Source organism: Brachyistius frenatus, unplaced genomic scaffold (genome assembly GCF_029030835.1).
Source record: "Brachyistius frenatus isolate BFR_SWC_R1_liver_20210118 unplaced genomic scaffold, ASM2903083v1 Contig_28, whole genome shotgun sequence".
Classification (NCBI taxonomy): Eukaryota; Metazoa; Chordata; class Actinopteri; family Embiotocidae; genus Brachyistius; species Brachyistius frenatus.
The window spans coordinates 1,678,332-1,705,483 of NW_027210627.1; the positions used below are offsets into that span (position 1 = coordinate 1,678,332).

Below are 27,152 nucleotides of genomic sequence, written 5' to 3' on the forward strand. Positions count from 1 at the left end.
AAATAGACACTCCAGGGTTGTTTCTTTACAATGGCTCCTTAGAAATATCCAAACGTTTGCTGCTGTGTCAACATCTTGAACTGTTCCGCCGGTTTGCGATGGGCTGAACCTCATACGTCACTTCCGGTCCGACTGAAAGTTCGTAACATGAGATCTATTATTAACCATTTACTGAAATCGGAATATGTTTTGAGTATGAACACAATCAACAAAAAACAAAAACAAAAACTTATTTATATATATTTTCTATTTCATTTAACTTTATTTATATTTTTTGAGATGCAGGTCCTCCACCAACCGCCAGGGGGAGCTGTTTTTTTTTTCAATGGCCTTGCCAGCACTCTCATATTACTGGCCATTTTGACAGTGAGTATTTTTTTTTTTTTCTCCTCAAATGACAAATGCTGTGTTTCTTTATGACTGGGTGCACTTTTAGGTTCAGTTGCTAAATGAGCACACATTTACCGTGTCATACATTCAAACTGACCTTTTATGTGAGTGCTGTACTGTACTGGATAATATCACCTTCCAGGCATGTACGAAAAGTGATAGCCTAGTTCATCTGTTTTGTATTGAAATGTTTCTACACTGACAAAAAAAAAAAAGAATGACTCTGTTTGTATTTGAAACACATAATAAATATTTATTTCAGACAAAAAAATAATGTTTTACAGTTGTTTGAAAACCTCTTTACAGCCATAGCAAGATGGACCTGCTATTTAAGTATTCACACAACCTAACTGTCAGTCTGTTGCAAATGCCAACATAGTGCATTTCATAATTTATAATTCCGACGAGAATACATAAAAGGATTGTTGTGCAGACCTCGTGAAGAAGTTTCTGTGTCAACAAAGCAATGTAAAGCTCCATTAAGCAATGTTTTGAATTTCTACACTTCAACATTTCTAATGAGTCCCTGTAATGTGAAAAGGAAGTTAGCGCTGCTGATCTCACTGAGAATCACCGGCTGTGGCTGCACTCATACCTGCTTCAGCATGGCAGAGAGCTGTAGTGAACAAAATGGGATTGAAGAGAGTTGAGTATCAAGCAATCCAAAGTGCTCCAGTTTTCTCGAGAACTCGCGGATACATTGTACAACGGGACGCTTATGGTTCTCAGTTTTTCTCTGCGCACATATGTGTAACTACGGTTAATTGCTAACAAATCAACCATTAGATCTTGACTTGGCTTGTTGCTCTGTTTGTTGTAGAGTTTCATTCTGTGTTCTGGAGGTTTAAAAACTTGCTTCATGCCACTTTGACAGTGCTTTGAGCAACATATTTAGGTTTTATGGAACATCATGGCTTTAAATAAGTGGTACGGTTTAAAAAAAAAAAAAAGAAATCATATCTTTTCTTGACTGAACATGTCTGTCACAACATAGAAATGAAACCTTTTGAATAAAAAAAGGACTATGCACAACAACAACAAAAAAAGGAAAAATGTAAAAGGATTGTATTGAATTTACAACATAGGAGATCAATGATAAACCAAAATTAGGACACTGATCCTGCGAAGGAATTAATCCTTTGGTAGGCAGTGCAATTAAAAACAAATGAACGGCATTCATACAATATCCCAAAGATACTATCCACTATTATTCTGCTGCTCTTGAAGAAATATCAGTGTGAGCAACTTTGCCTTTAATAGATGATCTCGTTTCACACATATCTGATTTATAGTTATATAATGGTGGAAGCTAAAACACTATTCCATATGCTAAAACTCCAGACGTCTTTACTCAAACCGATGATGTTGAATTAGATTTGGTTCTAAAATAACAGAGCCAAGTCTTAGATTTGGGTGGGTGGTCTGCCTTTACTACCATGGAGGTACAAGGTGATGAAATGTGGTGAACTCAGAACATTGACGTGGCAGAGGTTTTTTCAAAGGGTCAAAAAGACTATTTTCCTCTTCATCCTGCGTGTTTCAACATCTAACGCCCCGACAGGACTGAGTGGCAGCACCACACCTTTTATTATCTCAAATAATACTCGCAATTCAACTTTTTCTCTCTTGTGTAAATACTGGAAGGATGTTTTTTGCTCAGCGCACGTTCGCCCGGCTCTGTCTTGGCTACTCCGACACGCCGTTTCTTTTCATAACAAAAGCACGTGGACGTGTTAAACGGTCTAACAGACTTGTGTTCTCAGACAACAAAGGACATAAACCCCAGTGACTCCTTTAACCGCTGCGGGTCAGTCATTGCAGAGAATATATAGCTCCACTGGATTCAGGTGGCGGATGCCTTCTGACAACTACTTTGGCTAAAAAAAAAAAAAAATCAATCATCAAAGCTTACACTGGCTCAAAGGTTAATTTAGGAATAGTTTTAACTAAAAGATAAACGCCAGCACATTTATTCTAATCCTTATTTTTTTTTTTTTTTTGGCCAGACAATCACAGATGGTGTCCATAATGTTTGTTTCTCAAAGCGTTGCACTTAAAAGTGTTGCGAGTATAATTGACTATCTGTGCTGGTTATGTACAGAAGTTAAATCTTGACAGAAGTATTCATGACAAAAACAAAAGAAATTCAAGCTTAAATCAAGCTGATAAACAAGAAGCAGGGACACATTTAGGAGCTTTAAACAAACTTAAGAGGAAAACCCTGTTTGAAATTTGTTCTTATTTTCTCAGAATTCGACATCTTCAGAGTGTCAGACCAGAAATGTTTTGAGCGACAGGCTTCAACAATACATGCAGACATCTACCTTTTAGGGCCACAATTACAACGATAGTGCAGGTCATTTCTAATGGGGTGCTCTGCTTTCAGGTGCACTTTAAATAAGAGGAACATAAACGGCCAAAAAAAACACAGTGTAAGACTTTGAAGACACAGGAGCAGAGGAAGACTACCTGCTAACTTACAGAGCTAGGACACATTTTTTTTTCATTTTAGTCTGGAAATCTGGGGCCCTGAATTGTAATTTCTATTGTCAATGAAGACTCACAGAAAACGATGAGCAAAAATAACCACAAAAAAGCTCAAAACAAAACAAAACAAAAAAAAAAAACCCAATTAAAATCAATTTGATCCAGTTTTATCCAATCCAGTTTGTTCATGCCTCATTGAAATCCTCAATAGGTTTGTCATTTGTGAACATCCATAAATCAAAATTAGGACCCTAAAAAAACAAGGTCAGTGAAACACATACATTCAATAATGTCATGAATACAGTGCGGCAAATATAATGAAAAATAAAAACCCTCTCAGTTTCTTTGCATGCCATTCCACTCCCTGTAAACCCTGAAATATAAACACATGGTTGAAAAGGTCCATTAATAACGCAGCCCATTTGAACCGAAGCTGCTACAGAGTGCTAATGTGAAGCACATTCTGTGACTCATTAACTCGGGGAGCTGCAAAATTAAACGCAGACTACAGCAGGTGTACGCTTCACATCAAAGTGAAGCTTCAAGTGTCGGCCTAAAGGGAACAAACAGGGGCGAAAAGAAAAGAAAAAAAAAAAAAAGATTAATTTACCGTTAAACTTCGACGTCACTTGACTGGAGTAAACACATAATTCTCTTCGCTTGACCTCCTTTCTCTCCATTGAATAACATAAAAGCCTGGACTGTAAGACATATATTTTAACATTGCAAGTGTTGGATTGCCTTGACCGCTTTAAAGAGGCAACAGACTAAAGGCTGGGAAGCAAATATTTACAAATCGAAGGTCAGTTTCCCCTGAGACAGAATTCTTGCATGGCTCATTATGTAGGACACGGTCATGTGAAATGAGAATTTTTCTGTATACATACATAATAGTACATTAATGACCCTTAAAAAGTAAATTTTTAGGTGGGGTTAAGGTATATTTGGCAATGACTTACAGAAACCTCATCGGCCGCCACACAGTCCTCTCTTCACTGACTTTTCGATGCAATTTCTTCTGTAAATGTTATTTTTGCCAACTAAACAGCAGAGTTAATATCATAGAATAAAAGCCTTCCTCCATTTTGAATTGGTTAACTTTTTATTTGGCATTTCTCAGAATGTGGAATTGGAGTCAGGGTTAGAGGAAAGAGGCAACCAACAATGACATCCCCCATTGGTTTGTGCCCGGATGTTATGAAGCCTCTTGTTTGGAGTTTTGGCCGGCGCCATCTTGCTAGTTCAAAGCGGTTTGGAGCAGGAAGCGACCATATTTGGGCGAACTGGGGAGGCGCGAGAGGTGGATCTGACTGGATCTGATTGGAAACCCAGCGATACTACATCCCGCTCACCGATAGCCGTGACCTGACTGCACCACAGGCCTGTCAATCAAACAGACATCCCCCCCCCCCAAAAAAAACAAAAAAAACAAAAAAAAAACACAGCTTTTTGAAGGTGATTTTCTAATTAATGACGGGATTATTCTCAGGTGGAACGCCAGAAAACTAATAAGAAGCAGTGACTTTTGCAAACATAACTTGTAGAGAAATTTTATGATTTTTTTTTTTTCAAGTTTCAATGGAGGCTTTTCCTTCATGATTTTCCAGCTCAGGCTTAAATCTGTCAACATTCATTGAAAACCATTTCAAGTATTTGAGTGTTGGGCCTGAACATACTCCAACATACTGTACAGGCCTCAGTGAAATCGCATTCATTTTTTACACCACTAACTAAATAATTCAGCCTTCTGTGAAATTTTGTGTCATTTCTGTGTATAGTAGCTCCGAGGAAAAGGCGTCTCTGCGCGGCAGAAGTAAGGTTTCTGAAAAGTGTCGTGGCTGAATGGCGATTAAAAATCCTGTAAGGGCTCGAAATATAAGAGGTGAAAACTAGATCTCTCGGTATTTCACAAAAAAAGAAAAAAAAAAAGAAACCCTGACCACAGATGGTACATTATAATTCCAAGCTCACAGTCTTTCTGTACAATGCATCATTCATAGTATCCTGCCAACGCTCAACTGCTCCCCAGCGTTTTCAGTGCTTGTGTGTTTGCTCAGTTTCTATGCTTTTCCAGTCAAGTGTGTTATAATATTATTCATGACATCTGTGATAAAAAAAAAAAAAAAAAAAATGCACCAGGCTATGGAGATCTCACAGAGAAGATGAAAGAACGAATGGATGAATAATGACATATTCTCTGTTTTGAACGTGTCAAACCTACACAATGTTCTTTTTTTAAATTTTTACACTAACTCTTACAGTTTAGGCTCTTTGGAGTCTAAACTCACACTAAGAGTCCAAATTTTCACAAAATAAATAGATACAACTGTAGAAAAATAAGGTTGAGACCAAGTTACCTATTTACTTATACATCCAAGGTCACAATAATGGGATCAGTGGACTGGTATGTGGGGCATTAAACACCTAATGAAGTACAGTAACGCCCCTGGACGAGGCTTGCACAGTCTGTAGGGCTTCTGGCTTCATGTCGGGACTACATTTAGAGAGCAGGTTTTGTGCCAGGGAGCTCGGTTGACAGCGGCAAAAGCGAACTTTTGCCCAATCAAAGTGCTCATTTCTAAAAGTCTGTACAGAAAGGAAAAGGGACTACTTATAACTCCTTGTTTGCACATCATTGCAACGTATAGGCAATGGCAGTAGTACAAAGGGGGGGGAGGGAAAGGCAGCTAAACTACAGAGGCAGTGAAATTCATTCAGGGCATTTGAGATTTAGGGTCAGTTCATCTGAACAACTGAGGTTTTAATGAAAATCCACTTTTCTGAATGACGAACATAAAAAAAAAAATTAAAAAAAAAGGAAATTTATCAATTCTCCTAGCATCAATTCTCCAACCTGCTGTAGTCCTAGAGGTCACCAGTATCATTGCACTTATGCCCAGAACCTGCAGAGTAATTAAAGGGATACATAGGATCAAAAGTGTTCATGTGAGTCATGTGTTTTGCTCGATTTGCAGTGTCCGCTTCAGGTAATGTGCTCGGAGCAATTTTCTGGCCTCTGACAGAATAATATCTTCAGGGAGGTTAACACAACACCACCGACCACCACAAAGATCTAACATTAGGTGTGCTGTTTGAAAAAAAAACAAAAACAAAAAAAAACTGGATGAAACAAAGGTAGGCGCTTATCCAGATATAGCTTTTGCTTATTTTACAAACACCGTTACAGTAGCGCCTCTCGCTGCTTCATCACCTCCATCCGGAGACGCCGAGGTTTCCAAAGAGGCTCGCTAGCTCTGATCGGTCAGAGCCGGAGGATGGAGGGAGTCCTACGAACCCGGGTTCCAGTTTACATTTACACAAGCATGTGGATCTCGTTGTACTCGTCGCGTCCGTCTTCGTCAAAGTTGGGCGAGTCCTCGTCGCAATCCAGCTGAGAAAAGAAATAATCTTGGGTCATTTGTGTTGCAGGAGGTTCAGGGTGCTTTCACGCGCGGTTGAAACAAAACCCCGTCGAGCTTTTTGCTGGTTTGAGAGCTGTCAGTCAAACTCTGGCGTGAGCTAAGATATGGTGGTGCGTTTAGACCGAACACGGTGCGAATCATCCACGCGGAGAGTTTACGTACGAAGTCGATGCAAAGACGCGAATGTATGCAAACACCCGCCCGGCTGACGCAAAAGGGTTCAAATTTATATATTTAACTTGCGCAGCCGTACTAGCGCAAGGAACGCGAGGCGAAAATTCAATTTGCGTTCGGTCCGAACACATTGTTAGAAAAAGACATTGTGAACAGGTGTTCTTCTGCACGCATTTGGATTTGAGTTTAGCGTGAATTCAACAACTAAAATACTGTGAAATCTGCTAATTGGGAAAGGAAATATGGGGGGGGGGACACCTAGCATGACTTTGTCCAAAAGTAATTAAAAATGACTACAAGCCAGAGTACGATGTCTCCAGCCCACTTTTCAGTTGTTCTCAAGCGGCAACCATCTGTGACGTCACCCGCTGGTTTTGTGAACTGCCGTCCTGAAAGCCCCAAGTTTGGGCTTTCGGCATCTTGATATTTTGGAGTCAAAAGTGACCATATTTATATGAGCTGGGGAGGAGCGAGCACATTACACCCGCCTGTCAATCAAACCGACACGCCCCCAAACTTACTGCTTTTTCAAGCCTGATATCTAATTTGAAGATGGACTGCCAGAAAACTAATGAGAAGGATTGTCTTTAGCAAATGACACCATCACGACTCGTGGAAAAAAAAATGTACTGACATTTACTCGACTGTCCATGGAGCCAAGTCCTAGTGGTCCTCGGTGGTTTTGCACTCTTAAGACAATTGCCTCAATTTTCAGACCTAGAAGCTGCGTCCACTTTTTTTCAATGTATGGTTGTTGTTTAAGCTAAGTTGGGCCGGAGCTTCATATTTAGTATTCAAACCGATTTTTTTCAAAATCTCTTGATCTTGACAGCTTGAATAATGTGTCACTGATATTATTGGAAAATTGGGTAAAAATGTCGGCATTTATGTCTGTCTACATTGTACATATTGTACAATATTGTGATATACTGTAGCTGTCCAATTAAATGATGTCCTCATGGGGTCTTTGTGAAGACAAGAGAAGTCATTAAAGACATCAGGTAGACTAAAGTGCACCGTGACTTCAATATGGGTCCTCCATGTGGTTCTGTATAGATCATCAAAACGGTCCAATAAATCAGTTTTCTGTAAGTTTATATTACTTCATGATACCAGTGTAAGCATGAGACAGACCAGTTTTTCTTTGTTCTTCTCGATCAATTATCTTTTACAGAGAGCAGGAAAGAAAAGAATGACAATTGTGAAAAGTTACATTTATTATCTGGTTGGTCTAAGACTGAATTCGACATCATTTAAAATCTTAATAAGCCTTCATTTTAAGGTGGTTTTGGGGGCAGTTCTACATCGCAGAGGCTTCATGAGACCTTTGGATGAACACGATAGCAGCGGCGGTCTGTTTAGGAACAAAGCTGTTTATTCTAGCTCCTAAAAAAAGCTGACATTTTGGAAATGGTAGGTTTTAATCTGACATTGATGACATGTCGGGGTTCAGGGGCTCCAACCAAGGAATCATTAAAATCCCAGTTTCAGGATGGAGAGGGAGAATTATTCTGGTCAGAACACAGAGCAAGAAGAAATATTTGAATGTCATTTTAAAATGTTTTGGCTAAGAACGCTGTCAACAATAACAGAGAAAACCATCAGATATGTCAGAGGTGAAGTTCGTTTGTAGCATTTTCTCAAGAGTTGTTAGTATTAGACCGATATAAAAACAAGCCAACATCCATCGCATGTTAAATTTGCTGTTAAAATAAGTATCCCGAGGCAGTGTGGGATCAGATGATTGCGGCATACTTTCAAACATTCCTGGAGTGGCTCCGCTACCCAAAAACATACCGCTTGGAGCTCACGTTCCTCAAAGATCCTGGAGAGGATGAGGCGGCGCAGCGGCACCGTCATGATGAGGACGAAGGGGAACGCCAGCGAGGCCTCGGTCGACTTCACGACCCACAGGGCCACGATGCAGGCTAGCTGGATGATGGTAAACATGTTCATACGCCACGTCTTCACCTGAAGCAACACACACACACAGATACTCAAAGATGCATGTAAAGACACACATTAAACACACTCAACCACCAAACGCTTCTCCTACATGAAGAAAATCTCACATGTTTTTGGCTCCATCTAGTGGACGATTCTGAGTCCAATCATTTGTGTAAAATAAGAAAGAGAGGCTGGATTTCTTTGTCCTTTTTTTAGGAATAAACTCTCGAAAAATCTAAATTATAAAGACCATAATACTGGCTTTTAAAACAAAGGAATAAGTGTGACTTTGTTTCAGCCATCATGAAGGGCGGATGGCTTTATAAAGCACCCGACGAGAGTTTGTGATCAATGAATAAACTCCAGAGAAATTTAAGACACCCTTTCTCGAGTTACAGTTTCACACTTTTGTGGGGTTCCTTTTTGGATGTCTTACATCACAACATGTAGGTTGTTCTAAGTCGGCATCTAAAGTGTAAAAATATCAAATCCAAGGGTCTGCGTAGGTGGGGACATATTGTTTCAGGTCCTGGTGAGACAGGAAATATAGTCCTGTTTGGGTAACAGATGCTGAAGTGTGAAGGTTTATCGGACACCAAAACACTGAATGATTGTTTATCATACTACGACACAGGGTGTAAAACATCTCTGGAAAGTTATCACACTCGCAACAACTTTATCTTTTATCAATTTAATAACGCGTTGAGGTCACGTTCAGGCAATTTGGCTGACTGCCTACTTTACACTTATTTATATTTATATCTAGAGTGCATATATTTATTGACTACTTATTACAAAGTTGTTTTTATTGCCATTTATATTATTGTTTTTATTGGTTGTTTCATGTCTGAAATGTAAAAATAAATAAAAAAAATACTCATTAAAAATAATAGTAAGTAAAAAATAGTAATCAATAAAAACTTTCATTGAAATATGTAGCCAGGTCAAACATAGCATCCCCACTATGTAAAATACAGCCGTCTTATTCAAAATAATATAGGACACTTTTTCTGACACAATGGTTTTTTTTTTGGTGTCTGACTGAACTAAGTCTAATTATGGTTCCACTACATCCCAGTTATATATATATATATTTAAATATCACGGTAATTTAACAGGTAAGGCCCCATTGTAGTTTAAAAAAAAACCACAAATACAATATGAAAGCTGCTGTCCTCCCAATCCAAACTGGCATATCATAGTATGTAAATGTAACATGGTTAATGTTTCTTCCACTTGCCATTGTATCACAGGTGTATGTGTTCATTTTAGGGCAGTGTTCTGTCACTTTGGAACACTTCTGCGGTTGCCTTTTAGGGGAATGACGCATAGTCCGTTCCTCTTAGTTTAACCTGTCCGTACAAGCCTTATCATGTTTGAAGATAAGAACGGTCCAGAGACCGCGCTGGCTGTCCGTTATCAGAATAAACCGACTCAACTGGGAATCCGTGGTGCCTTTACATAACACAATGCAAGATCAGACTCATAACACAAACACCGCATCCAGGTTTCTGATGATTCTCCACTGAGTGCAGGTGCATCATCACCTCAAATTAGCAGTTAGTCAGTAAAACAATACTACAATGATGAACCATGAAATGAGGACGTATACAATGTAAACTTTGACACCAAGAATGCAGAGGATACATAAACCGTATTAAATTGTGACGATCAGATGAAAAACTGCTGATATCACTAATTCAAAACAAAGCTAAAAACCAAGACCTCGCTCTCTGAGCCCCACAAGCTGCCAGCGGGTTTGAGGCATGTTATCCATAAAATATTGCCAAAGAATTACACCTTTTCATCACAGCCAGGAACTGTAATAATAGAAATTGTCGTCAGGTTTTCAAACTTTCACTGGTTCTTGAACTACTCGTGCACTGAACACTTCCGTCAGGAAAAATAACCAAATCTAAAGTAGTTATGGATTGTCAAAATCACTTTATTCTACAGATTCTGTGAAAAATAGATCAATCCTGCGCTCCACTGTAAAACTAGGAGGCCGTGAATGACTCGGCTGAGATTAACAGTCAAACATTCAGCAAATGTTCAACTGAACTACAGGTAGGAGCACAAAGGAGAGGTTTGTAGAGCTCGTAAAAATGGAAATAGCTCAAAATGTATAGCACATGGAGCCCCTCTCCCCCTTTTTTTTTTTTTTCATATATCGATAACACTTGTGAACACTTGGACAAAAAGTTGTTGCAGATTTCGTCTTCTTTCAACTTTTGTAAAATAAATTCCCAAAGAAATTAAATTTACGTTTTCTTCTTCTTTTCTTATTTATGACATTAAAACTGTGTTGTACTCCACAAAAGACATGTTTAAGTTCTCCCTCCTTTTAGCCGTGATGGTGCTGTTTACATTGAGGTGCAGGACTTACTGGTGCAGTGAAAAAGAAGCCAACAGGGAGTACAAGTGTGACAGGAGCAACAACAAAAAAAACCACCCAAAAGCTGCTTTGAGTTCAGAGAGTTAAAACCAAAATACTAGTGCAAATGTTATTTTTTTTATTTTTTATAGGAGTTTGTCAATATTCAGGTTTCTGTGACGTTCTGTTATCGTTCAACATCCCAGCCTCTCTGTTATTTCTGTTCTGAATTAACTCCAAACTCGAGGACGGACGTAGTTTGGTTTCTGACTCTGGTGGATTTGGTTTCTCCATCTTACCACTGATAATAAGAGACAAGGGTGTGTAAACACTGTCGCTGCGTGTATTACCTTGGTGACGTAGATGTGGTCCGGGTGGTGCTTGGCAGGCGTGACCATAAGCGTGATGCGTTCGTACAGCTGGATGCCCGTCAGAGAGGTTACCCCCATGTAAAGGAAGATACCGAAGAGGACGGCCAGAGGGATGTGGCGCAGCACATCTGTCATCACTATGGACATACCTGATGGGCGGAGACGGAGGTTAAAGGGCACGTTTTTCGCCTGGTATTTTTGCACACGTGCGCAACTATTCGCAACTGTGGAGAAAATGATTTATCCGACGAGGGAACGGCCCTTAAAAAACAAACACACTGTCCGTGACGTTTATTTGAAACATACTCCCTGTTCAGATGCCTCGGTTTGAAACGCTCTTTGGGCAAATCCAAAAAAGTCTCATTCCTAATCCAAACAGCATTTCAATCAAACAACAGCTCAACAATCATGATGACTCATTATGGTTGTATACCCAAACTGGATCAAACTGTACTTAGGACCGCTTTGGGAACCGTAACTTAATCGAAACAAGACATTCAGCTGGCAATCTAAAGGCTAGTCAGTGGATAAAAAAAAAAAAAAACACAACGCCACTCTGACAGACGCTACATCTCGAGTTGAGCAAATTTTCATTTGGAAAAACGGCTGTTTCGGTTCATTTTGAAGACAATTTGTAAACAGAAATATAAAATGGTTTTAAGCTGTTGCAGAGGGCTGAGTCATAATCCATGAATGTCTAGACATGCAGGAGCTGAAGAAGTGCCACTCGGTACCTCCCAGCTCATGTTTGCCTCTCATAACAACTGCACGCCTGGAAATTCCAACACTGTAATTAATGGTGTATAAAAAATATATATATATCTATATATATATATATATATATATATAACCCCCTCAACCCCAAAAATAGAGCAATTGTCCTGGAATTGGCGAGTATTTTTCTCTCTCCATTTCGTTCCAAGATGCACTAATATACTTTATCTGTTGTGCATTTCAAAGAGTAAACTACCTTTAAAGCACACGTTTCATTGGTTTTAAGTTTTTCTTGATTAACTACAGAACAGCGTGGTTACATAAAGTCATAATGATTAAATAATAGTTCTGAAAAGGAGCATTACACCAACCAATGGACTGCTCTCGAAGCCGTGTCCCCCTTTGTTTGCATACCTTCACCTGTCAAGCTTTCTGTGGGCAGAGATTGCACGTTTGCCGTTTAACGTGGTAACAGCGGCAGAATTGAACGCTTAAAATTGAGACACATTCAATCGGTCTCTGGTTTCACGCAGAAAGAAAACAAGCAGGCTTTTCATGTCCAGCTGAGTTTTGCAGCTGTTGCTATCAAAAGCTGCTGCTCGCAAATGACGCCAATGCTGATGTTAAAGCTCTGTGAGTTGGTCCATAACTCTGTCCCCAGCTGACGCTTTAATCTTCTTTCCAGCAGATTTGTTATAAAAGGCTACCATATCCTACCCAGTTAGGATATTGTGTTTAAAGAATGAAGCCAACATGTCGCAGACAAAAAGTTAGCCGCCTCAGTAGTTGATGATCTACGTATGAGACACGGATATAAAAGAGCAGGTTTTTATTTTTTTTATTTATTTTTTATTTTTTTACACAAGGTAGGGCTAGTTGGTTTTAGTAATGAGATAGAGAATTATAGATACAAATTTCATCATAATTCAACTACATTAAATTGGTTAGATTTTTCCAGTTTTTCAAAAATTTTGGATTTAAATAATTTTGTTTTTATACAAATATGGTAATAATAAGGGAAGACCCCCCGAAACCCCCAACAAATAGGTGCACAAAAGTCTTCCATAACTTTAGGGACACCACTTTTAGCGTTAGTGGCCGATGCTTTACTTACTATTTTTCTGAATTAAGCTTTGAAAATAATACTAATATAATGAATATATTAAAGTTATCATACAGTTGGTATTAAGTTGGTTAGCTAGAATTGGTAATGATATATTCAAGCCGGTAATCAGATTATTTTTACATTCCGAAGAAATGTATTCTTGTTTTTGGTTTTAACAACTGACTTCTTGAGATTGTGAGCATCGCTCTTTAATAGTCCTGTTTTTGGCCTGCGCAGAAAAACAAACCTCAACAGGCCCATGAGTCTCGCTACAGTTGCTAAGCTATGATTTGACATTTGCCGTTGAGGAACGGGGTTTGGCGAACAGTCATTTGGCACTCCACACTCCCCTCCCTGCTTTTCCTCTTACCAACAAGCACAGCCACAAGGAGCCCGGTCAGCCTCTGGTCTTTCACCTCCTGGATCATGGGCTTTTCGCCGGGAGCCGTGGCCTTGCTCATGACTGTGAGTGCGTTGACGTGAGTGACGGAGCGCACGGTTGCCGCGGTGAGCCACGGCAGGCCGAAAAGGGGGCAGATGGCTCCCAGGATGACGATGAGCAGGAGATCCAGGTGGAAGCCCGAGCCTTTGACCAGGCGACGCTCCTTCTTACTGACTATCAGGCTGACAGATCGGAGAAATAAAACAGGAAAACGATGAATACACATAAAAAAAAAAAAAAAGCACACACACCTTATTATTGAACACGCAGAATCTAAACCCGGTGCATTACAGCTGGAGATAATCATAGTTTACGCACGACGTGATTTGAGTTTCCATGAAAATGAGAATGAAGACAAGAAGAGCCGGTACGACAGACGCTCCCATCATCCAGGTTGGAAAGGGCTGCTTGTCACCAAAAGGACTGATGAACCAACCTCGCTTGTCAGGGGATGTGACTGAAAAGCCCGACGGCACGTTGAGTTTCTAAAAGGAAAAGGAGTCACGTTTAAGTACTAAAAAAAACCCCCCCAAAAAACACTGCTTTATTACAACCGTTATAAAATGCACTTGAACTGGGACTGAGGTGAGAAAGAGGGAAGTTACCTGTGTGTAAGTGTCAGTAACGGAATAATCCAACAATACTGAAACTAAGATCGAGATGGGGATGCCAAAGTCACCAATAACTCTTCTGGCCTGGAGATATAGAGAGACCACATATTTAGTAAAACAAAAATACATCAGATTTCTTCAAATTTACAGCAGTACAAGAACCAGAAAATAGTCAAATTAAAAAGAAACCCACCCTGCTGGATGCATCAGTATCGCTGATATAAACTGTGTTCACTGCAATGTTTAGAAATTCTAATGAAAAAGTATAAACTACATTATTCACGTGTCCATTTTCCGTCAAACTGCCTTTGTTATCTGGAGTTCCTGACTTGTTGCTGACCCTGAAATTTGAATTTAGCTTGAAAAAGTATTTGCAGTAACGTAACAATTTAACAACATACTGTAACTGTTGTCACTGCGTAGACAAATATCTTCATCTTTTTTCCAAGCTTCTTTGTAGTTTTTCTGGACATATAAGATGATGATCAAACTGTCTACATTAGGAAGAGAAAAAAACTCAACACCTAAAGGAACATTTGTATAAAAGGTGTGTTTAAGGTAATCATTTTAAATGTTGTCGTTTTGTTGTTTTCACTGAAACCTGATTTAAAGGTGACCTGCGGAGTTTTTTAACCAGTAGTAGCGCTAAAGAGCAACGTTTCATGTTCTGTTCTTGTTCTGTTTGTATCTAAGAAAGGACACACATCCCTGCTGAACCTTTTACTCTTTCGCAGAGCAGTTGGTGGCAGTAATATGCAAAGAGGTGTTACAAATTTCACAGAGGTCGGAGAAAAAAAAAACGTAAAGTTTTGTAGGTTTCAAATGTAGAAAATCTTTAAGTGAAAGGAAACGTAGTGAATTTGTTTACAAAGTTTAAATGACACATTTTAGAGATAAATTTAAGATTAAAACCTAATCTTTCAACAAAAGAGCTACACAGATCCCTTTAAAACTCCCACGAGATGCTTGATATCAACTGTTTGAAATGAAAGGTTTAGGGAGGATTACCTTGCCACCTAAAAACCGACTGTTTCGGAACTTCCTGAGGAAGAACGCGACGAAGAAAGTGCCCATCATGAGCACCAGAGACAGAAGAGCCGTGTTGGGCTGGTTGAAGACGGGGTTTTGGTAGTCTTCTTCCCCTGTGGTGGAGTGAGTGGGGTACATCGCCATCAGTGGATGTTCCCTAAACACCTGGAAACAACCGGAGAGGCTCACTTTATTCAAGTTGACTGGTTGCGTTGTCTTCGTACGACCAGGAAGGCTTAAACTACAATTTTTAACTGAACTAAGCAAAAAGAATAGAAAAATAATCCTTTTAGTTGGTTACCTTGAAGAGCTTTGAGAAAGTCTCATAGATGAAGATGAGGGAGATGAGGAAGGCAAAAATCTCCTGGGTGAAAGGTGAGATGTAGCGGACGAGGAAGCTGCCCTCCGCTGCCACCATCACCAGGACGATGAAGATGAGCCAGAAACCGATCCACACTCGACCCGTCAGGTACTCATAGTTGTGGGCCTGACAGAACTGAGAGAATAAATATTAGTTAGGATATATTATTAGGAGCTACTGTGATTTTTTTTTTTTCTTTTTGTGCTCTGTTAAAGCACCTTGTAGTAGGCTTCTTCGAACACCAGCAAGGGTCCCGAGAAGCCGATGATAAGAAGAGGCTGACCGGCGAGCAGCGAGAATATAACTCCGAGAGTTGCAGTTGAAACAATGAGCTCGGTCACTCCCATCATGCCTTCTGTTTTCTCTCCTGCGTGTGAAAAAACCCACAAAGTAAATAAGAGCACAAGTATCGAAATGACTTGAAATCCACATTTCTTTGCGTTGCTTTTGTTTACCCAGCAGGCCTCCGAAGGTGATGGTGGGCGACAGCGCGGCGAAGTAGATGAAGATGACGGCAGCGACGCACTGCATGTCCAGGGAGTCTTTTAAGTCGCTGACGTAGTACGGGTAGCGCCGGCGGATGTCGTGGATCAGGCCTCCGAACGGGATCCCTGAGCGCTTCAACGGGTCCACCTCCTGGTCTCCCTCCTCCTCCTCCTCTGGACTCACCTCTGAGGGGTTTATTACAGGCTTCATTACAAAAAGGAATTACTACTGATCATACTAATACTAAAACAAAAGAATTATGCAAGTCAACAGCAGGTAAACCTTCAACATTTCAACATTTTAAACTCAAACTGAAAGCGTTTTTAAAGAGGGATCAGTTACGTAGCCTCGAATGATCCGGGGCTAATTTTTAATGCTGCGTTTTTGTATGATCTTTTCTCATTAATCTATCTGTATTTCTTGTTAAGTTTTGTGTTTTCAAAGTACATACTTATTTTTTTAAATTTATGACTTTGAACTATCTTTCGCATATGTGTTATGAGTTGTTGGGTTTTCTATATTATGCTACATACTTGTCACTACACAAATAAATATTAAAATAAAAAAATAAAAGGGAACTCTGTATAGTCTATACATCAATCAAATCCTAAACCAAGATTTGCCACACACCATTACTCTGAAAAGAAAACTAAAACACCAAAGGTGTATTAGTACGCTTCTAAAAATAGTCCCCTGTGTATGCACTAATTTCTCTTGTTGCATCACTTATTTTGAAAAAGAACACTGCTGAGTGATTTGTGCAATTTACTAATGTGTTCTTTAAACTAAAAAAAAACTTTATATTCGTGGTATTTTTTCAAAGACTCAGTAGGAAACTGAATTTGGGCCTGAGTACCACTGACGGAGCAGGAAAGTCAGAAAGTATTTAGAGATGAATCATTGTATTGTCTAGGGTGGTCTTTTCATGAGATAACTTTTCAAATTTGTAAACAATAAGAAAAATCTAGAATAACAGCTTCTTTATTTCCTCAAATGTATTGATTAAATACATTTATATGGCAAAAAAAAAAAAAATAAAAATGCTGATTTAAGCAGTTTAATTGAACTTTTAAAGCACACATCTGTTTCAAAGAGGCTGTATTTAATTACGGGAGAGGAATACTTTTCGGGTCAGAGCTTCTTTCCGTATGTAAGGGCTAATCAATTTTAAACACAATCTCTTACCTAACACATAATCTGGGAATAACAATAGTTTCTTTCTTACACCAGTCACGGTACTATGTGAATTGTGAATCTACTACAGGTACAAATGTATTTTTCTTTTTGATTTTTTTTTAGCTGTAAAAAGCACTCTCTGCGATATTTTTTTAGGAACCTCAAATGCAAGGATTTAAAAGAAGCTTTAAGGATTAAATATGTGTTTGAACTGCTGGAATAATGCCAATTTACAGGATCAAAAGTGTTTTGTTCAAACTTCATTAATGGATTTTTATTTTTGTAAATTAAAATGTTCGGGGTACCTTTGCTGTCCGTCTCCATTCCAGCCACGGAGTGGTGCTTCTTGAGTTCTCTCTCCTTCCTCTTGCGCAGCATCTGCTTCTGGAAGTCGGCCACTGTCTTCAGGAGGTCTTTGCCCTCCACGTCAGAGGGTGGAATGACGATGCTGCAGTCCAAGAATTCATTGATACCGTTCAGGAGGTCTTGCCTGTCGTCAGCAAAGTAGGCCACCTCATGGAAGTTCTGTAACCAAACAGAGCCGGATTTCAGCACCGAGGATGATAAAAGAGAGGCCATTCGAGATGAAAAACGAGGGTAATTAGGAACTTATTTGCATGATTTCACCAACTTTATCCGCCGCTTCATAAAACCGGAATCATTTTCTGGGCTTTCCTTTTTGGTTGAGTGTATTTTTGTGAAAAGAAAAAAAGCGTCTTCGATTGAGGTTTGGAGATTTTAAAAGGCTTCTGTATCAAATAGCATAATTGCCTAGAGACTATAAAAGGCATCATCCATCCATTATCTACAACTGCTTTATCCTGAACGGGGTCACGGGGGGTGGGGGTGGGGGGGCTGGAGCCTATCCCAGCTCACTTTGGGCGAAGGCAGAGTACACCCTGGACAGGTCACCAGTCTATCATAGGGCCAACACACAGAGACAGATCAATTAACCTGACACGCATGTCTTTGGACGGTGGGAGGGAGCCGGAGTACCCGGAGAGAACCCACGCAGGCACACGGAGAACATGCAAACTCCGCACAGAAAGGCTCCAGGCCAGGGTTCGAACCCAGAACCTCCTCGCTGTGAGGCGACAGCGCCACTGAAAGGCATCATTAATCTGTTTTCAGGGCTCACGTGGGCTCAGTGGTCGTTGTGTAATTTCTACCTTCTCAGACATGAGAGTGGAGAAGGAGCGTCCGATCTCGTGGTAATCCACGTTGGACTGACTGGGGCCGAGCAGGACGAAAAGAAATCTAACGGGGACGGGGACCTCGAGCACCGACTCCAGGAGGACCGCCTCGTTCAGCCTGACGAAGGCCATGGCTGGCTGCTCCAGGAATTCAACACAGCCTGAGAAGAAATAAAAAAAACAACAACAACATGTTCGGTAATTTGAGATTTTGCACAAGAAAGGTTCATCGGAAGATACAGACACGGGTCCATTAGGGGTGAGTATGACGTGATTTTCTATTTAAAGGATTCCCCAATCAGTCCCCCCAGGATTTGGCAGAGTTTTTTTTTGTGGTTGTTGCGATTAAAAATGCTTGATTCTGCGGCAGATTTTCAAAAAAATTGCGATGTAATTTGCAGAGTTTTGAGTTAATTTTTTTTTTTGCTTAACATTTCCTGGAGTTACTGCCTGATAGAGAATTTACAATTAGAAGATTTATAAAAGAGACAACAAAAAAAGACAATTCCTCTCAGTAATCTTACCAACTAAAACAATGACAGCTTCGGCATCTTTGGGAATCTTGGCGAGGAGTTTCATGGATCGAGCTGCAGCTGGATGGCTCTCCGGAGGCAGAGGGTGGAGAGATTTCTTGGAGGAAGAACAGTAAAAAAGATTACCCACACGACCGTCCCCGACCAACGTGATGTGACACTATCGCTGTGCTTGGGACCAATAACGTTGAAATTATTGTGGGAATTCGTGGGGATGCATGCTTTGACAGTTGGATTCTGATGTCCTCGTGTAGCCCATTTCCAACCCCGTCACTGGTACTTTATGTGCGAAGAGAATTGTTTTAATAGGCTGGTTTAAATTTGCCAACATTTTAAGCCATGGGGGAACATTAAGTTTTCACAGTTAACATATCAAGAGGCTTTAACTAGAAGCACCTGTTGGCTGAGAAAGAACATAATTCGAGACATATGGCGCAGAGGGGCTTTCGTTCTCCGACTTCAAGAACTACCTAAGCGACTTCTGACCTCACAGAGTGGTGTTTCAAAGAACAATGCGAGAGCCACGGGCCTCACATTAGGACTTTGGTGTAATCTTGCTTAAATCTACGCTTACTGGTGCTTCTTAGAACTTAATGCAAACCATAAACGGGAACAAGACAGCTCAGCGTGGCTTTTATCTCTGTCCATTTAGATAGCTGAGTTCAATTACGCTGGGGGATTCTTGTCAAAACTAGTTAATCACTTACTTTGGCTTCGGAGAAACATATTTAACGTGCTGTCCGCCTGCTCTGCTTCAACTACGTCAGAGTCTTTCATCGTCCTGAGCCCCATATTTCTCAGATCTCTGTCAGGAACCTTTTCAAATTTTATCAAATGAGGTGCGGGAAGTTAAGTGACCAACGTAGCTCGGGGACAAACAAACGCCAAGCAAAGAAAAGCGAAGAAACGTACGAACAGGCTGACGAACACGTCTTGCTTGGGGTCGTAGACCGGCCCCTTGTTGTCCGGGTGCTCCTCGTGCTCCTCGGCCACCAGAGGCAGGCTGGTGTCCTGGACGTGGTTGTGGTTGAAGCCGCCGTGGAGGCTGGTGGAGGTTTGTTGGCGGTGAAAGCGATGTTTCAGATCACTCGGATGGCTGCAGAAAAATAAGGCAAAACAAAGCAAACGTGTATCCACATGCATCTACAGCCATGCTTGCAGGTTCGAAAAATTGCCGCTGTGCGTGCAGCTGCATGCTATTTTTTTTTTTTTTAGCATGTAGCATGTCACAGTGGAAATGTAAACAAATGTTGATATTCACCTGGATTGCTAGTTTAGTGTTAGCATGCTAGAATTTGAAAATTTGCAGTAAGCAAATAAATCTGAAGTTGATGGGAATATAATTAGTGTTACTGCAATTTATGAGTATGAGTACAAATCCAAAATACTGAGCCTCATGATAATATATAATAATAATAAACTGTATTTTTACAGCACTTTTCAAAACAAAGTTACAATGTGATTAACATGGAGGAACCAAAATTAAAACATTTCAAAACTGACGCAAATCAAACCTAGCAGTTAAAATGATACAAAGAAGGAGGGTAAACAAAAACCATGCAGATACAAGGCAACAAGAAAACAAATAAGATACGTCAGACGTGTTGGTAATAAAATAAACTGATGGTCAAGATTCAAAGTTTTGGCACCCAGTAATTATCAGGTCATTTAATTTTGAACCTAATTCAACCTCGTGGTGGCGCTCCAGAAAATGCTGATACATAATTGTACACCTCAATCTGAACCAATTTTGGATCCAACTCCACGATGGATTATTAATCTGCTAAATAGCTCGAGATGAAAAGTCTGTAATTAGAATTATTTTTCTGGTGGTTCAAAAATATCTGCATCAACTTTTAGACGATCCATCGAACAGTTTTTTTTTTTTTAGATATTTCTGTCTGGACCGAAAAGGTGGACCAATCTTTGTTGGCATCCACAAAGAGCAACAACCACAGTGGCTAAAGGGAGGTTGTTAATGATGGCCTGAGATTCCAGCATGTGTTTCTGCATCAGGTTGGCAAAAGTCAATATCTATACTTAAAAAAAAAAAATCTTTATAACTCAAGGTAAAGCAGTTAGTTCAGCTGTTATTAATCTAATTTATATTAAGATACGATCTCCAAGGTCAATAACTAATGCTTGTATATTTTTCTCACAAACGTCAGAAAATTCACAGTGTTTCTGTTTCCCATGCAGCACAAATAACGAATGAAATTATAATTATAATAAAATAACAGTCGTTTTTATTTACAAAAAAAAAAAAAAAAGTTTTTTAGGTGGGCTGCAGAATCATTTGAATTTGAGAAATGCACAACTGTGAGTTTTATTCACCTTTCGTTAATGCAGCGTGCTGAAGATCTTTACCTCATGCAGCTGCAATGTCGCCCAAAAATCTAGAAAAGCCATCAGCAAAGTCCCTCCTGAACTAAATCTCTTTACGGGTCAAGCTAATCGGAACGCCATATCAAGAAAACCTGTGTTGACACATCAAGTATTTAAAACTTTAATATCTGAATTAGAAGAACAATAAAACAGCCAGAGACTAATCGGTGCAGCCTTCTCTTCTGTGCTGTCGTGCGTGAGATCGTAAGCACATTTCACCCCCTCTTAAAGAGAAGTATTTAGTGTGTCACACTAGCCAAGTTTTTCAACACAGCCTCATTACATCACTGTTCAGTCCACATGGTGACATCACCTAGCTCGTTAGGCCCACATGGCCCAATAAGACTGCGCGCAAATTGGACGCAACAGCGCCCCGAGACAAAGGAACGAGGTGTGACCCTGAAGTGAATTGTGCTCGGGACGTTTCCAAAGGATCCTTTGAGTGGCCTGAGTAAGCGATGAGCTAAATCTTAGCAGCACCTCAACTGTGTTTCTTTCCACGTCGTAAATCTGATATCTCAGGCCAGCGATGACTCTAATGACAGAATATGTTTGTCCCCGCGGACGCAGCCAGTGACATGCTGGGAATTTATGTGGAAAGGCAGCGCGAGGTGGAACGGAGGCTCGGTGGCCTGCTGTCAACGACGTCCGCTGGCCTGCTTCGTTCACGTGCATCTGTTGTGTCGCTTTACGAGTACAATGTGCAAAATCCATCACCGGGTTTTAGTGAACCGCAGCACGTTTTGTCCCAAATTAAGGTGTAATTATTTGCTATAATCCACCGGTTTTATCCAAACTTTTAAGGCGTCAACACGCCACACCGTCTGTCCATGCAAGATTAGCCATGCTGGCGAATGCAGGGAATGCTGGATCGATGCCTTTGGAGAGCTGTTTGCAGTAAAAAAATAAAAAAAAAGAAGATGAATACATCACGAAAACAGGTCTGAGTCACAAATTATTCTTGACCTCGGCAGCACGTGGTACAAAACGAACTCACTCCCACGTTAGTCGCCGGTCTGGAACCTTTGACTGTAACACACAATAAAAGGCGAGAACTTTTAAGCTGACATTAAGGAAAGTCGTTTGACTGCCGTCTCTGTGAGAACTTGGCAAACACCATCTGATAAGGAAAAATGAGATTCAAGCCACAGCTCAAAAACGGCTGATAAATGGAGCTACTTTGAGCAGGTGGCGATTCATATATTTATAAGTGTACCTTGCAAATATGTCTATAATGTTAATAGTCACGCTAATGTCAACATGCTTAAAATGCTCATGTTAATTTAGCAATATGTTCATAATAATGTTCACTAAGTTTAGTAATTCATGCTAACATGCTAATTCTGATTAGCATCCAATTAATATAATTGATAATTAGCATTAAGCACAAAAAAAAGAGTGCTGCTGGGAATAGTATTATTTAGGCTATACAGTGAACCCTCGTTTTTCGCGGGGGTTACGTTCCAAATAGAAACCGTGATAGGCGAAATCCGTGAAGTAGCAACCTTTATTTTACAATTGAAATAGATAGAACTGGACATTAAATATATCTACGTTACATATAGTCGTAATGTGATTTCAATGCACGATGCAAATCCGTGAAGCAGCGAGACCGTGAAAGGTGAACCGCGTTATAGCGAGGGTTCACTGTATTACATTTGATATTTTATCATTATTTCATTATAACTTTCACTGAATCACATTTTTACTCATTTCTGACCCAGAACTGTAACTTTTCCTTTTATTTTCCTTCTTTTATTTTCTATTTAACTCTTGCTTTTACATTTTGTCATGATAACTTTTATGCTTTATGCAAGACACTTCTTACTCGCCTTGTTCAACTTTTTTACCTCATGATATTCAAGTTTAATCGCAATCCACTCCTCCAGAGGAAAAGTTGGGGGATCACCGGAGTCATTGTGATTCATCGTCTAGCAACAATTAATTTAACCAATTTCTCAGTTAATCTGCTAAGTAGATGTTCAAATAATTCACAGTCTAAGTGTCTGTTTTGACCTCCTGGTGGCGTGAGGCAGAGAGGGACGCGGGCTCACCAAAGTCACTATGATTCATCTGGTCTTTACTGCCATCCAATTCAATAGTTGTTGAGAAATTTCCATTAAAAAAAAAAGAAGTCATATAATCCCGGACCTGTCAGAAAACATTAACCGGAGGATTAGTAAGTCGGATGGCAGTATATACTGTACTTGTGACAGGCAGGGCTTGTTTTTCCCACTGGTAATTCAGTGTGACATTTAGTTACCTCTGTTATTTTTGGGGTTATGTAACTGAAAAAAATAAATAAATCTGTAAATCACTATGTTGTAGTGCACTATTCCAATGGCCATGTAAGGACCAATCAATACGTGGGCACTGTTGGAGAGAGCTGTAGTCACACCAACATGCCTGTATTCATTTAACTTTACATTTAATAGTGCACAGGATCTTAATTAAATGTCTCCTCAGGTGTTTTGTGAACAATTGTACCGACACCTTTTTGCGGAGCAGCTCAAGTCAGGGTTACTGATGCCTCTATGAACTGGGACTCTGTCACCTAAAAGCCTGGTTGTGGTGTCCCCTTCCCACATCTACTCCGCTGATTTAACGACATCACAGTCGATAATTTCCAACAGATGTCATCGACCCTGATAGCGGCAGTGGCTGCTCACGCAGAAACAGAAAAACACCATGAACTAAGAGGCTGAAATAACAACTGGCTCTGTTAGCAAACGAAGACGCACAAATAGTTTTGTTCTTAAATTCTTTCAGTCCCGTCTCAAACTGAATATTTTAAACATAAAACCAGTGGATTTTTTTTTTTAAATTCTGGTCGCTCGCCAGGTCATATATTTTTTTTACACTGTTCTTTTCAATGTGTAGTAAAAAGAATAAAACAAAATCTGAGAGACAAAATAAGATTAAAAAGGTCGAGCATGGCTCACACAATCCAACAGTCCAGTCCGGGCTTTAAGACTCAGCTACAGCAATGTCTTGACATTTGCAATTTAGTCAACTCCGGGGAAGTACTGCAGTTGATGAGCCAAGTGTTGTTAAATGTCACTTAATGGAAAGTCCCTGCTCAGTTAGAGCTTTTTTATTATTATTATTTTTTTTTTAACAACCTCCGCTGTAGGATAATGATTAATGAGCAGGGAAGCCTTGGGATTTGGTTCTTCACGGTACCAAGCCAACAATCCAGGATCAAAATGTAAACAAAGCTGCATCCACACAATCCTAAACTGACAGTTTGGTTAAGACATGAGTAAAGAAACAACGAAATCTGAGATCGCACTCTTTTCGAATCTCACGAAGCAGAAGTTGAGGGATAGTAAGGTAACGTTGGCATTAATCCTGGCTTTTGGTCTCACAGAAAACATCTGGAGGTTGCCATGGTAACTAACACCCCAGACCTAAACTGTAAGCCGGTTCTTTTTTTCTTCTCAGGCTTAAAGATCAAAAGATAAAATGAATACATAAAGCAAGCACATACTCATCAATCAACTGAGTTAACGACTGATTAAGGCCAAAAACTTCACCTATTAGTCAAATAATTGATTAGTAATTAGTAATTCTAACAAACTATCTGACATTTGTAAATGTTTCAAATGTTATTATTTACTGGTTTGCTCCTTCTATCATTGCAAATGGAATTTATTTCTTAATAATATATTTATACATTTTCATGGAAAAAATAATTGGTCCATAATATCAAGCTAATAAGACAAGAAAAATAAAATGTAAAAAAAAATAATAATAAGGAAACAAGGTACAATGAAAGTAAGATACACAAAATAAGTAATAATGAAATAATAACAAATAAACAAGTGAACAAACAGATGGACATGTAGTGCAAAAAGGTGTGGTACTGCCTGCACTGCCGTCGGCACAAAGGAACGCCGGACATCCTCTGCTCTTTACCGAGGAGGGAGGAGGCTGTGGCTGAAGGTGTTCCCTGACTGCCACAGCTCATCGTAATCAAATGAGAAAATAAATGGTAGATCTATCAAACAACGCCTTCTATAATCACTTTTTAAAATCAAATACAAGAAATATGATCTCCTCTTTCTAGAAAACAGGGTTTCTGACAAATATCAGAGCTCATTGTCAGAATTAGTCATGAAGTTGTGCTCAGGTTTTCCCAGAATTTCAGACAGCAATTGGATCAGACTGTGAACACACTCATGTGCTATTTGTGCAGTATTGGAAAAAATACATATATAGCTGCACCTTCTTTTCTTTAACACTTTACATTTGTATGCATGTACGTGAAGTTTACTTCAGCCACACTTAAGTCAAAAAAAGAGCCTGATTAAGCTGAATCTCTTGCTAAGACAGCATCAGATCGTTTAGATATTTGCCAACAATCACACCGTTATTAACCAGGGACTTTAGAGGGGAAACCTTAGAACTGCATTCATTTTTCACCTGTTCTGAGGAAAAAAATCATTTGGTCAAAAATATTCATAATTTGACCGGTCAATGCATAAAACCATCTGTATAAGATGTCTCTTAGATATCGATGCAAGTGTCTGGCTGCCGACCTGTGTTTGAGAAGCAGAGCCCGAAGAACGCTGGGTCTGTCCTCTGCTCTGATCTGATCAGAGATGATCATCGTCTCCACCACCAGGTGGGCGATGCCGGGCAGAGAGTTCTGCTCGAGGTCCAGCAGGATGGCACCTGTAGAAGGAAGGCAGAAGAAAATAATGAGCCAAAATGGCTGCCAAGACTGGATTATTATTATAGAAGTTCAGTACTTGGTAGTCCGGTGTTTGGTTCAGTGGTGTCATGTTGGCATGTTTCATTTTCTCACTGTTGTCAAACTAGCAAACTAGCGCAGCTTCTTTAAAGGTGCCATGCTTATCCTCGTGTCTTTTATTTCAGCTGCACATGAAAAAAGGTAAACCCCACTGCTCCTGTGAGGATCTGCACCGCTGCATGCGCTGCAGGAGGATTTTACCGTGTGTGATGGTGCGGCGGAGCTCCAGGAGGCTGCGGAAGGAGAGTGAGGCCACATGAGGTTTGCCCCAACGGTCCGTCTCCTCCTCCACATCCTCCTCAAACTTGATCCAGCGAGCCCGCTCCTTCCAACGCATTTCATGGTCCTTCTCCACAATCAGCTCGTTCAGCTCCACGAACAACTGGAGACGAAGCGGGACAAAAAAAAAAAAACGTGAGCACAAGCTTCACGTTTCACATGCAACTTTTCAAGAATACTTTTGGTAATACATTTAAAGGCTGCATTCTCGGTCGGGGGGAAAAACCTGAGCTCGTTTTCCCATTTCCTCTCTTATTATTTTTACGAAAACGTGCCATTCAGATAGAATAAAAAAAAAAAAAATAATAGTTTGAATCGAAGACTGTGAATCCAGTGACCCAGTCAGCACACTCGGCCGACTGACAGAAAAACTTGGTGGTTTTGACCGAACTTTGGATAATAAAGTGGTTTTGAGGGACATTTTGTCACATTTTATTTTGAAAGCAATACAATGTGACACTGATCTGATTTTTATTTATTTATTTTTTTCACATTTTTGCTGTCAAACTGAGTTTAAACATTAGATGCAATTTTGTTCTTTGTAATCGAGCTGCTTTAAGACTACACTCTTAGTTTTAAGTAAAGCTGCACTACTCAGTATTTTTCTAATAACGACAGAGGCCAGTGCTGTGTGCAGTGTGAAAGGGGTCGATGGACATACTGATGTGTAATGATAAACACACAGATAATGATCACCCAACTCTACATTTCCAGTTTTAGTCTCTCTAAGCTTGTTGTTTTGGTTTGACCGCCCGCGACTTTACGTTTTCGTTCATTGTCAGTTCTCTCATCGACCTTGTTTCCAGCAGAAATAGGCAGCTGAATTCAGTAAAATAAAAACATTTAAAAAAAAGACTGATAAACCCACGGTCAACTACTGCATATTAACAAGTAGCTGACAGACAAAGTTAGCAACT

At 39.9% G+C, this 27,152-nt stretch overlaps 1 protein-coding gene across 4 annotated transcripts in view; it reads right to left on the reverse strand.

Moving 5' to 3' along the window:
* Positions 1–616: 616 nt before the first annotated feature.
* Positions 617–27,152, reverse strand: part of slc4a3 (solute carrier family 4 member 3) — a 62,181-nt gene continuing 35,645 nt past the window's right edge. For all 4 annotated transcript variants that reach the window (XM_069698835.1, XM_069698833.1, XM_069698834.1 and 1 more), the window contains 16 exons: positions 26,158–26,338; positions 25,742–25,877; positions 19,728–19,911; positions 18,807–18,912; positions 18,259–18,443; positions 17,395–17,614; positions 15,883–16,098; positions 15,646–15,794; positions 15,368–15,562; positions 15,046–15,231; positions 14,032–14,121; positions 13,745–13,911; positions 13,355–13,608; positions 11,145–11,314; positions 8,271–8,444; positions 617–6,268 (listed from right to left, as the gene is read on the reverse strand). In XM_069698835.1, coding sequence (XP_069554936.1) covers positions 6,191–6,268; positions 8,271–8,444; positions 11,145–11,314; positions 13,355–13,608; positions 13,745–13,911; positions 14,032–14,121; positions 15,046–15,231; positions 15,368–15,562; positions 15,646–15,794; positions 15,883–16,098; positions 17,395–17,614; positions 18,259–18,443; positions 18,807–18,912; positions 19,728–19,911; positions 25,742–25,877; positions 26,158–26,338 — 2,691 coding nt within the window. In that variant the 3' untranslated portion in view covers positions 617–6,190. The remainder of the gene's footprint in view (positions 6,269–8,270; positions 8,445–11,144; positions 11,315–13,354; positions 13,609–13,744; positions 13,912–14,031; positions 14,122–15,045; positions 15,232–15,367; positions 15,563–15,645; positions 15,795–15,882; positions 16,099–17,394; positions 17,615–18,258; positions 18,444–18,806; positions 18,913–19,727; positions 19,912–25,741; positions 25,878–26,157; positions 26,339–27,152) is intronic.